We start from the raw sequence: 10,750 nt of genomic DNA, 5'->3' as shown, positions 1-10,750 counted from the left end.
TGTCTCAAAATAAAAAATGAAAAGGGCTTGGGATACAGCTCCGTGGTAAAGCACCCCTGGGTTCAATCCCTAGTACCAAAAACAAACAAACAAAAAAAAACAAACAAACAAACAACAAAAAAAAAAACGAGAGATAGCCAAGTGAGGCACAGGACTCATACCTGAAGTCCCAGATACTTGGAAGGCTGAAGCAAGAGGACTGCTGGAGTCCAGGAATTCCAGACCAGTCTGGGCAACACAGGGAGACCCTGTCTCAAAAGAAGAAAAGAAAAGAAAGAAAGAAAGAGAAAGAATGAAATATCAAAAGAGAGCTTGTTATGGCTTGTAATTTTTCTAAAGGAAAACCAAGCATAGGGATTCAAATTTATTTATTTATTTATTTTTGGGTGGTGGTAATGGGGATTGAACCCAGCAGTATTCTGCCACTGAGCTACATCCCTGGCCCTTTTTATTTTGAGATAAAGTCTCACTAAGTTGCCCAGGCTGGCCTTGAACTTGTGAATCTCCTGCCTCAGCCTCCTGAGTAGCTGAGATTACAGAAGTGTGACACTGCACCTGTCTGAATTTTTTTTTTTTTTTTGCATATGAGATAAGGAATGAAATTCAGTGGGGACATGTTCATAAATGTTGTGACAACTCCTATAACTTGCTTATCCTTATAAACTTCCTGGGAGTTGCTATTTATCTCCTGTGACTTTGACCCTGGCAAAGAGGCTCAGGAATTATTTCCCTTTACAGGCTCAGAAAGCTAATTTACTTGCCCTAAGATCTGTTTTGTGTTTGTTTTAATATATTTGGTTGTAGATGGAAACAATACCTTTATTTTACTTATTTATTTTTATGTGATGCTGAGGATGGAACCCAGTGACTCACATAGCCTAGGCAAGCGCTCTATCACTGAGCTGCAGCCCCAGCTCCTAAGGTCTGTTTGATTCAGAAGGCTCCCCTTACTACTAAACACTCACAAGTTTCCGACTCTGAATTAATCACATTTTCCTCTTCCCCTCCCACCCCAGCCCTGTACTGGAGGGGTACTCTACAACTGAACACATCCCCAGCCCTTTTTATTTTTTATTTTGAGATAGGGTCTCACTAAGTTACCCAGGCTGGCCTTGAACTTGTGATCCTCCTGCCTCAGCCTCCCAAGTATCTGGTGGTCAGGTATGAGCCACTGTGTCAGGCAATCATATTTTTCTCAGAGTTTAATTGTCCTCCTTTCTCATTTCTGCATTCTCTTTTGGGTTTCCCTAGAATCCTCCTGAGAGGTTCCCACCCCTGCTAAATAGTTTGCAAAACCCCAGAACACTGGCTGATTCCCTGAGGATTCCTCCCAGACTATTAGATCCTTTGTGGGGGTACAGGCAAGTTTCTCATTAGTGCCTTTTAATTTTATTTTTTTCCAGTGCTAGGGATGGAACCCAGGGCCTCACACATGCTAGGCAAGTGCTCCACCACTACATCCCCAGCCCCACAGGCACCTTTTTAGCAGATGGCCTCTGGACACCCCATTATTCCAAAAAGAGCTGGGTGTGGTAACACTTGCCTGCAATCCCAGCGGCTCAGGAAGCTGAAGCAGGAAGATTGCAAGTTCAAAGCCAGCCTCAGCAACTTAGCAAGACAATTCAGTGAGACACTGTCTCTAAATAAAATATAAAAAAGGGATGGGGAGGGCTGGGAATATAGCTCAGTTGGTAGAGTGCTTGCCTTGCACACACAAGGACCTGTATTCAATCCCCACCATCACACACACACACACACACACACACACATACTCACACTGCTGAGGATATGGCTCAGTGGTTAAGTGCTTCTGGGTTCAATCCTGGGCACAAAAATAAATAAATAAACAAATAAACAAACAAATAAATAAATAGAAATAAATTCCAAAAAAAGACTCCTTGATTCTTCAAAGTTGCTCTGCATCAGCCAGCTGTGGTGAAGGCTCTCAGGCTTCACTATGAAAGCCCTATTCCCTGTTTGGTTCTAATTTGGCTTTGAGGAAAGGAAACCATCCTCTGTTTATTTAACTCTGCCTTAAAGTCAATATTTCTATCCAGACCCCAGGTATTGGGCTAATTGATTTTTGAGATGTTTCTGGTCATAATTTATCCAAGTGCTAGATAAAACAAAATAATGTTTTGTCTGTACTTTCCTGAAAGTTTATTTAAATTCCTCATTAATTACTGTTTATAAGGTGATTTGGAATATCCATCAAAAACTATATGCAACTAAACTTAGAAATCCACAATTGCTAGAAAGGAAAAGGCAGAAAATAGGAAAGGAGAAAATAGGAAAGGAAGTTTTCAATATTTCTATTTTCCTTTTGCGGCAGAAAGGAGATCCTGGTTAGACCATGGGAGCATTTCAAAGGATGCTGATTATTCTTTGGGAATGAAAAAGAAACGTGGCAGTTTCAAAAGTTGAGACATTTCAAGGAATCTTTCAAGAGACGCATTTCAACTGAGGGAGGGATCTACTCTTCACGGAGGACTAAATCAAGCCCCTGTTTTGCAGCAGCTTTGAAAGAACTGGAATCCAAGTCAGGGCTTCACGGGTTAAAAAGCCGATGTCACATCGGCCGTTCGAAGCTCCTCCTCCGCAGTGAGGTGAAGAGTTTTGAAAATCACCCCACTACAAACTCCTCCCCCTACTAGAAACCTCACATAGAAATGCTGCAAATGACTCTAGCCCCGCGTGTAGTCGCCGCTGAGCTGCCCGAAGCCTTGGTTTCCAGCAGGGATACTGAGAGGTTGTAGCAGGGCGGAGACACTGTAGGTGGACGCTGTGAACATGAGGACCGCCGACTGGGGGCTGCACTGGGCTGTCGCACTACTCTTCGCTGCGGTGGGGGCTAAAGGTAAGGCTTGCTCCAGGATCCCCTGCGGGGTAAAGGCAGCCCACTGATCTCCGGGAGCCTCTTTAGAAGTGAGGAGCGAAAGAGAATCACTCCTTGCTTGGGAGACTTGTGGGTACGTGGCACAAGGATCCTCCCAAGCGGCTGGAGAAAATACTCATGGGAGGGAGGAGCAAGGATTGCGGGAGTCACTGTAGGCTCAGCGGAAACCTAGCTCGGCTATTCCAAGTCTCCTTCAGGGAAGGGCCCCCGCAAATTCCTCAGAGTGGGTGTAGGGACATCTAGTCCTAAATGTTGAGATTTCCACCCCCGCATGCTTGGGGCGAGGGTGACTCGAAGCCCCGCTGCCCAACTTGGAGGACTGGTATACTCTTCACCTCTGCCCACAGGCAGTAGGGTCTAGATGGGCTTTGTGCGGGCTGGGACTCTGTAACCTCCCATGCTCCCAGCGCGGGATAGCTCAGGGGTACCGCCCCAAGCCCCGCCTCCAGGACACGCCCCAGGCTTCCATTGGGCGCAGTCTGAACAGGCGAGCCTCGAGCCACTCCCCTTGTCCAATGGGAGTCAGAGGCGGATGTGTAAGGCACGGCTTGTGAATACGCAGGGCAGGGCTGGCGTGGTACCCCGGGCAGGCCGAGTCCCTCCGAGGCTCCTGTCACAAAGGAGGCCACACGTTCTGAAGCTGCTTCCGGGAGCATGGAAAGGACCCGCTGAGCACGCCTGGGCAGAGCTGGGCAGAGGCTGCAGTTTCTTCTCCAGCTCCATCTTGTTCTTCACCTCCTCGTCAATTACACAGATGTGGCCCAGGCCACCCTTAGACCTCAGGGCTGAAATGTTACCTTTGAAACTCCCATTGCTCCTTGGTCCAAACCTGAGACTTGCAGCCAGGGCGGGGCGGGGACCACACCCTTTAGGGTGGCCGAGCTGCCCATGTGGCGATTTTTCCTTTTAGGAGGGAAAATTTGAATTTAGATTTGGCCAAGAGGCCAGTTGGTACAAGATCCCGAGTTATGGCTTTCTTAGATGGCTTTAAATTAGCTTCCTAGAGGCAGTCGGCGCTGCTTTAGGCAAGAGCCAAATGGTCTTTTTCCTACTCAGAACCGCTTAAGCCTATGAAAGGACAGGCAATGCCTGAGCAACCATATAGAAAAAAGTTTTGTTGTTTTACTGGCTGGCGTTTGGCTTCAGAGGGAGAATTCTGAATGTCTTGTCTTGAAATTCCCACTGTGACACACCCATTTCCGCTGGGAGGAGAAGGAGAGAGGATGCTTCAAAATAGCCAGCATGACTGTTGGGATATTTCAGCCACCTAGATGTATATATAGAATGGATAGAGCCAGCTTCCTCAGGGTGCACCGGATTACCTTGTCCTTCACTCACTGATCCACTTTAGAAAATGTGGCCAGTGAAGTCTTGAGCAAGATTAACAAGAGTGGCTCAGTTTCGTTTCCTGTCTCTCTGGTTGACCGGGCTGAGGATCTGATGTCTTCTCTTCCCCAGGAGCTGTTTCCCCAGACTTCAGAGAGCCCCATCATACTGTATGTTTTTAGTAGCCCTAAGGGCTCCAGCTAGCTTCCCAGCTGTCTTCAGAGCACTTCCTGAAACATTTCTTGTCAGTTTCCTTTAAGAATGGAAGTAGTTGGAATCCAAACTGCTTGCCTTCATTTAGCTAAAAATCAGATCGAGATTAGTCAACTATTAGTCAACTATTAGGTGTCTATAGGGTGATCTTTCTTGAAAATTAAAACTTAATTTTCTTGAAATTAAAACCTTTCTGGGAGAATTAGTTCCTATTCTTTCTAGGAAATTCCTGCTCTTATCTATAGGATTATACTTCTGATAAGATCCAACTCTAGATGCTTCTGTTGCTTGGTGCTTTTATGAGCCTTTTGATGTCCCCTTTTCATATTAAGTACATTAACAGCGTTCACACCCTTCCTAGATATCAAGCAAATGGCCTTTTGTTGCTAACTGACTCTGGAATTAAGCAGCCTTGAACAGTGACAGACAGGCTACTCTTCCCAAAAGGAACAGGTGACAAAATTTGCCTGCCTTTGGGAAAAAGCATCCATGCACTGACCTGTCTTGTGGTTTTTCTTTGTTGGTGCTGGAAATGAAATCCAGGATCTCTCCTTTTTTTTTTCTTTTTTAAAAAATTTTCCTTCATTTTTTTAGTTGTCAATGAACTTTATTTTATTTTTATGTGGTGCTGAGAATCGAACCCAGGGCCTCACACATGCTAGGCAAGTGCTCAATCCCTAGGCTGAGCTACAACCCCAGCCCTGGTCTTGTTTTTGGTACTGAGGATGAAATCCAGGGCTGCTCTGCCACTGAGCTACCTTTCTGGCCCTTTTATATTTTTATTTTAAGAGTTTCGCTAAGTTGCTGAGGCTGGTTTCAAACTTGCAATCCTCCTGCCTCAGCCTCCTGAATCGTTTTCCCCTTTTTTAGGAGACAGAGTTTTGCTATATTGCCCAGGTTGGCCCCTAACTCCTTGGCTCAAGTGATTTTCCCACCTCAGCCTCCAGAGTAGCTGGGACCACCAGTGCATGACACACTGCTCAGTGGTCAATTGATTTCTCAATTTCTCATTTATTTTCAATTTGAGTTTGCGACTGCCAATGGATTTTCTTTTTTCAAGGAAACAATTGTATACACTATTTTGTTTTCTCTGCACCACAACTGTGTTCAATAGCCTGGGAAAAACATCGAAAGCATTCACCACCTGATTTGTATGTGGGCATGAAAAGCAGAAATGTGTGTTCTCCTTTTCTGTTTCGATAACTTTGTTTCTGGCTTGTCATTCATGACACGAGAGCACTAAGTTTTGAGTCTAAGAGATATTTTTTTTTTCTTTTTTTTTCCCAATGCTGGGGGTGGAACCAAGGGCTTTTTTCCCCCCATATATATATATATATTTTAGTTGTAGATGGACACAATATCTTTATTTTATTTATTTTTATGTGGTGCTAAGGATCGAACCCAGTGCCTCATGCGTGCTAGGCAAGCACTCTACCACTGAGCCACAACCCCAGCGCCTCCCCTCCCCTGGACCAAGGGCTTTTGCATGCTAAGCAAAGCAGTCTGCCACTGAGGGACAGCTCCAGCCAGGAAACTTTTTTTTTAAATTTGGTACCAGGAATCAAAACCAGGGGTACTTAACCACTGAGCCACATCACCAACCCTTTTATAAAATATATTTTATTTTGAGACAGGGTCTCACTAAGTCGCTTAGGGCCTTGCTAAGTTGCTGAGGCTGGCTTTGAACTCATAATCCTCCAGCCTCAGCCTCCTGAGCTGCTGGGATTAGAGGCATGTGCCACCATGCCTGGCCCTTAGATCTTTTTTTAAGGGAGGGTGCAGTGCTTAGACTATTGTAGGCATCCCTAGCATGAAGAAACAGAGATCTTGAGCACCTGTGCTAAAAATCCGAATTGTAGCTAGGGGAAGACTTGGTGTCCAAGGAGGGGATTTTATTTATTTATTTTTTTGGTGGTACTGGGGATTGAAGCCAGGGGTGCTGTACACCCCCAGCACTCCTTCCCCCGGACTCCTTATTTTTTAAGACAGGATCTGGCTATGTTGCTGAGGCTGGTCTTAAACCTATGATCCTCCTTCCTCAGCTAAAAGAAGTGTGCAACCACTCCCAACTTCTTTCACTCTATAAGGGGCTTTTAGGTGTTATTAGTATTTCCAGTCCTTCAAATGGCACATTTAGTTTGTAACATGGTCACTTATGCAAAGATGAGAGCAATGGATTGATGGTCACCAGAGCTGCTGTCGCCAGATGGGGTGACAGAAGCTCCTCCCCCAAGATCTTTATTGCCAGTGCCCCGTGCCTGAACTTCCCTTTTTATTTATCGAAGTCCTGGAATCCTAGTTGCTTTTTGCCCACTCTATGTGCGAGTGAGTCATTTCCTTCTTTTATCCCGATCACTACTCAGCTATGAGTCAGTAGGGTGTGGGGTACATTGTAGCACCTCTAAGGGATTTATCCTGTTCAGATAAGTAATGGGGCAGTAGAATTATCCTGTAACCACAGCTGACTTCAGAACTCATTTGCTTCTCTCTTCCCTTCCTGTTTTCTACCCATATTCCTATCATATGGCTCCCAACTGGGGCCACTCAGGACAGGCCTACTTGGAACTTACAGTTATCAAGTTCTTTTTATTCTTCTGAATCCTCCTTTATCTCCCCATCATTACAACTTCCATCCATCTTTCAGCCCTCCTCATGCCTCTCCTAATCTCACCTGGACTGCTTCCTAACCTCTGCCAGAGGCACAGAACTTGAATCTGGAAGATCTTGGAAGATCTTTTCTTTTCCCATGCTGGGGATGGAATCCAGGGCCTTGCTCATACTAATGTTCTCTACCACTGAGCTCCACCCCAGCCCTGTTTTTTTGTTTGTTTGTTTTTTTAATTGAGATACAATTATTAACACTATTAAGTGGACAGATATTAAGTGACCAGTTACATGAGTTTTTATCATTCTCTACATCCATGAACCACACACCTACCATGAGGATACAAAATACTTCTAGCCTCCCAGAAAGTTCCATTGTGTCCTTTTCCAGCAAAATCACTCCTCCCACAACACACACACATCTCAGAGACACCCACTAATCTGATTTCTGGGATTAGAAAATTAGTTTTGCCTATAAAAGAATGGAACATAAATACAGAGTATGTACTCCGGAGCAAAAGAAGTCAGAGACAACATAAGGTTTTTGGGATCTGTGTTGATTTGTGTGATAACCCTTCGGCTTTTATTTCTGAGTAATACACCATTAGATAAATATGTTGGAGGAGTCACATTATTATGATTTTACACATACATCTATATAGATCTCTCTCTCTCTTTCTTTTTTTTTTTTTTTTTTTTTTTTGAGGCAGTCTCCCTAGGTTGCTTACAGCCTCATGCCTCACGAAGTTGCTGAGGCTGGCATCGAACCTGCATGATCCTCCAGCGTCTGCCTCCTAAGCCATGGGGATTACAGGAGTGTGCCACCATGCCCAGCCTGTACTGTATCTCTGCTTTTTTCTAAATTTTATTTAGGTTTTTTTTTTTTTTTTCTGCCCCCTGGTGCCAGTGATTGAATTCAAGGATGCTTAACCACTGAGTCACATTCCCAGCACTTTTTTTTTTTTTTTTTTTTTTTTTTCAATTTTGAGACAAGGTCCCACTAGGTTGCTTACAGCCTAACTAAGTTGCTGGCTTTGAAACTGCAATCCTCCTGCCTCAGCCTTCTGAGCTGCTGGGATTACAGGTGTGAGCCACCATGCCTGGCTTATTTATTTTTATGTGGTGCTAAGGATGGAATCCAGTGCTTATTTATTTATTTATTTATTGGTACTGGGGATTAAACTCAGAGACCCTTGGCCACTGAGCCACATCCCACCCCTATTTTGTATTTTATTTAGAAATAGGGTCTTAATGAGTTGCTAAGCACCTCATTAATTTAATTATATGTGATGCTGAGGACCAAATCCAGTGCTTCACACATGCTAGCCAGCACTCCACCATTGTGCTACAACTTCAGCCCTCTATATCTCTGCTTTTAAGTTGATGTTTATTACGTCAGCATCTGGGTGGGGTTCCTTTTTTGTTCTGTTCTTTTAATCCCCATGATACCCTCTGGGAAATAGGAACCACTGTTCTCACCCATTTCACAGATGAATAAATTGAGGCCCAGCAAGGTTAAGTCAGTTACCCAAGCTTTTCTAGTTAAATAGCTTGGAAAGCTAATTAAACCCAAGGCTGTCTAAGCACCTTATGACAGTGCCTCTCAGAGAATCTATAAAAATCCTGAGTGAGCATTCAGTGCAGAATGGATAAAGGGGCAGATATTTCTTACATGGATCCTTGTACCAGATGTTAAGTCAGATGTCTCTGTCTGTCCATGTGTTTTTGAAAATTCAAATAAATGCACAGATACATACATACATAGAGAAGTAAATCAAAAGAATGGTCTTTCAAAAATCACTTTTTGTGTGTGCTAGGGATTAAACTCAGGGCCTTATGCATTTATAAAGAAATCAAAATATACCAAAAAGAATTAAATATTAGTTTAATTTTGATTCACAGATTTTTAGGCAGTGAAAGAATACTCATCTGGAAGTTTGGAGTTTATAGAAGTAAACCAGGACATGGTAATAATGTATAATAGGGGCCTGGACTAGATCCCCAGATCACAAACAAAACAGGAATAAAGTCTAACAACGTGGTGGTGTCCAGTTCTCTAAGAAGGTGATTCTTCAACTAGATCACCCCCAACCCTAAACCCAAGGTCAAGGTTGAATGAGATGTTCAAGGGCATCCTGAGGTCTCCTGCCTCAGCCTACTGGTTAAAACTACCAAAGGCAACCAAAACAGCTGACAGCAAGGAGAGCTAAAGCCAGAGACAAGCATTGACCTACCTCTAGGTTCTCCTGTGCGATTTTTTTTTTTTTTCTTTTTCTTTTTGGTACCAAGGATTGAACTCAGGGGTACTTAACCAGAGCCACATCCCGAGCCCTTTTTTGTATTTTGAGACAGGGTCTGACTGAGTTGCTTAGCGCCTCGCTAAATTGCTGAGGCTGGTTTTGAAATCGCCATCCTCCTGCCTCAGCCTCCCAAACTGCTGGGATTACAGGCATGCGCCACTGCACCCAGCCACCTGTGCGATTTCTTTTTCTTTCTTTCTTTTTTTTTTTTAAAGGTTCAAGAATAAAGCATTCTTAAAACCAAACACTCCTAAAGCGAATAATAAAAAAAAGCCCCCTTGCCGTGATTTCCTATGCGACACCCAGATATAGCGGATTACTGGGAACTACTACAAACTTCTGCACCTGGCTTTTCCCGGCGTAGTACGTTGTGGGCCGCGGTGTCCCCTGGTGGATGACTGACGTCACCCTTTCGATGGCTGTGGGGGAGTCACATTATCATATATTTTACTTGGATATCCATATAGATATTCTACATATAAAAATATATTATACATAAAGGAAAATTATTTAGCTCACGGTTCTGAAGGTTGAAAGGCCAGCACAGGACCGCCTCAACCTGCCCAGGCCTCGCACAGCGAGGAAAAAGCTGAAAGGCAAAGTGCGCACGCTGCGCATGCGGAGGGGAGAAGCCTGTGGGGGGGGCGGGGGGCAGCTTGCTTTATAACCGCCAGCTCCCATAACTGATCCAGTCTCGCGAGAACTGCATGACTCCCTCTCACCCGCTCAATCGCTTCAAAGTCCCTCTAGTTCTCACATCCGCACAACAGGAGGGTTTTTCTCTTCCTTCCTTCCTTTCCTTTTTTTTTTTTTTTTTTTTTTGTGCAGAGAATTGAATTCAGTGTTGCTTTGTCACAGAACTACATTCCCTGATTTCACTTGATTTTCTTAAATTTTTTTTTTTTTTTAAATATCTATTTTCGGGCTGGGGATGTGGCTCAAGCAGTAGCGCGCTCGCCTGGCATGCGTGCGGCCCGGGTTCGATCCTCAGCACCACATACAAACAAAGATGTTGTGTGCGCCGAAAACTAAAAAAGAAATAAAATAAAATATTTAAAAAAGAAAGAAAAGAAAAAGAAACTGGCACTGTAGCTCAGTGATAAACTCCCAATTTATCAATCAATCAAACAACAACAACAAAAATAAAGACATTATTGTTTCATTGTTTCTGTAGGTCAGAAATTTGGAAGCAGCATTGCTAAATGGTTGTAGCATGGGGACTTTCACCAAGTTGCTGTTAAAATGCACTGCAAAAACCATATTTGCGGGGGCTGTAGGTATAGGAAGGCCTGGCTAGGGTTGAAGGACCCCCTAGTGGCTTTATTTACTGGTTGTATGGAGCTCTCCCTGGGACTGCTTGAGTGACCTCATGACAAGCATCTGACATCCCGTGCAGTAAGAGATGCAAGAA

General features: G+C 44.0%; 1 protein-coding gene across 1 annotated transcript in view; it reads left to right on the top strand.

Annotated features, from left to right (window-relative positions):
* Positions 1 to 2,668: 2,668 nt before the first annotated feature.
* The window catches only part of Ldlr (low density lipoprotein receptor), a 39,043-nt gene continuing 30,961 nt past the window's right edge, over positions 2,669 to 10,750 (top strand). The window contains exon 1 of the mRNA XM_076871317.2: positions 2,669 to 2,857. Within this exon, the coding sequence (XP_076727432.1) occupies positions 2,791 to 2,857 (67 nt within the window). The 5' untranslated portion in view covers positions 2,669 to 2,790. The remainder of the gene's footprint in view (positions 2,858 to 10,750) is intronic.

Source organism: Callospermophilus lateralis, chromosome 1 (genome assembly GCF_048772815.1).
Source record: "Callospermophilus lateralis isolate mCalLat2 chromosome 1, mCalLat2.hap1, whole genome shotgun sequence".
NCBI classification, from domain to species: Eukaryota; Metazoa; Chordata; class Mammalia; order Rodentia; family Sciuridae; genus Callospermophilus; species Callospermophilus lateralis.
Note: the sequence above shows the minus strand (reverse complement) of the source record. Positions and strands in the feature narration are given on the sequence as shown.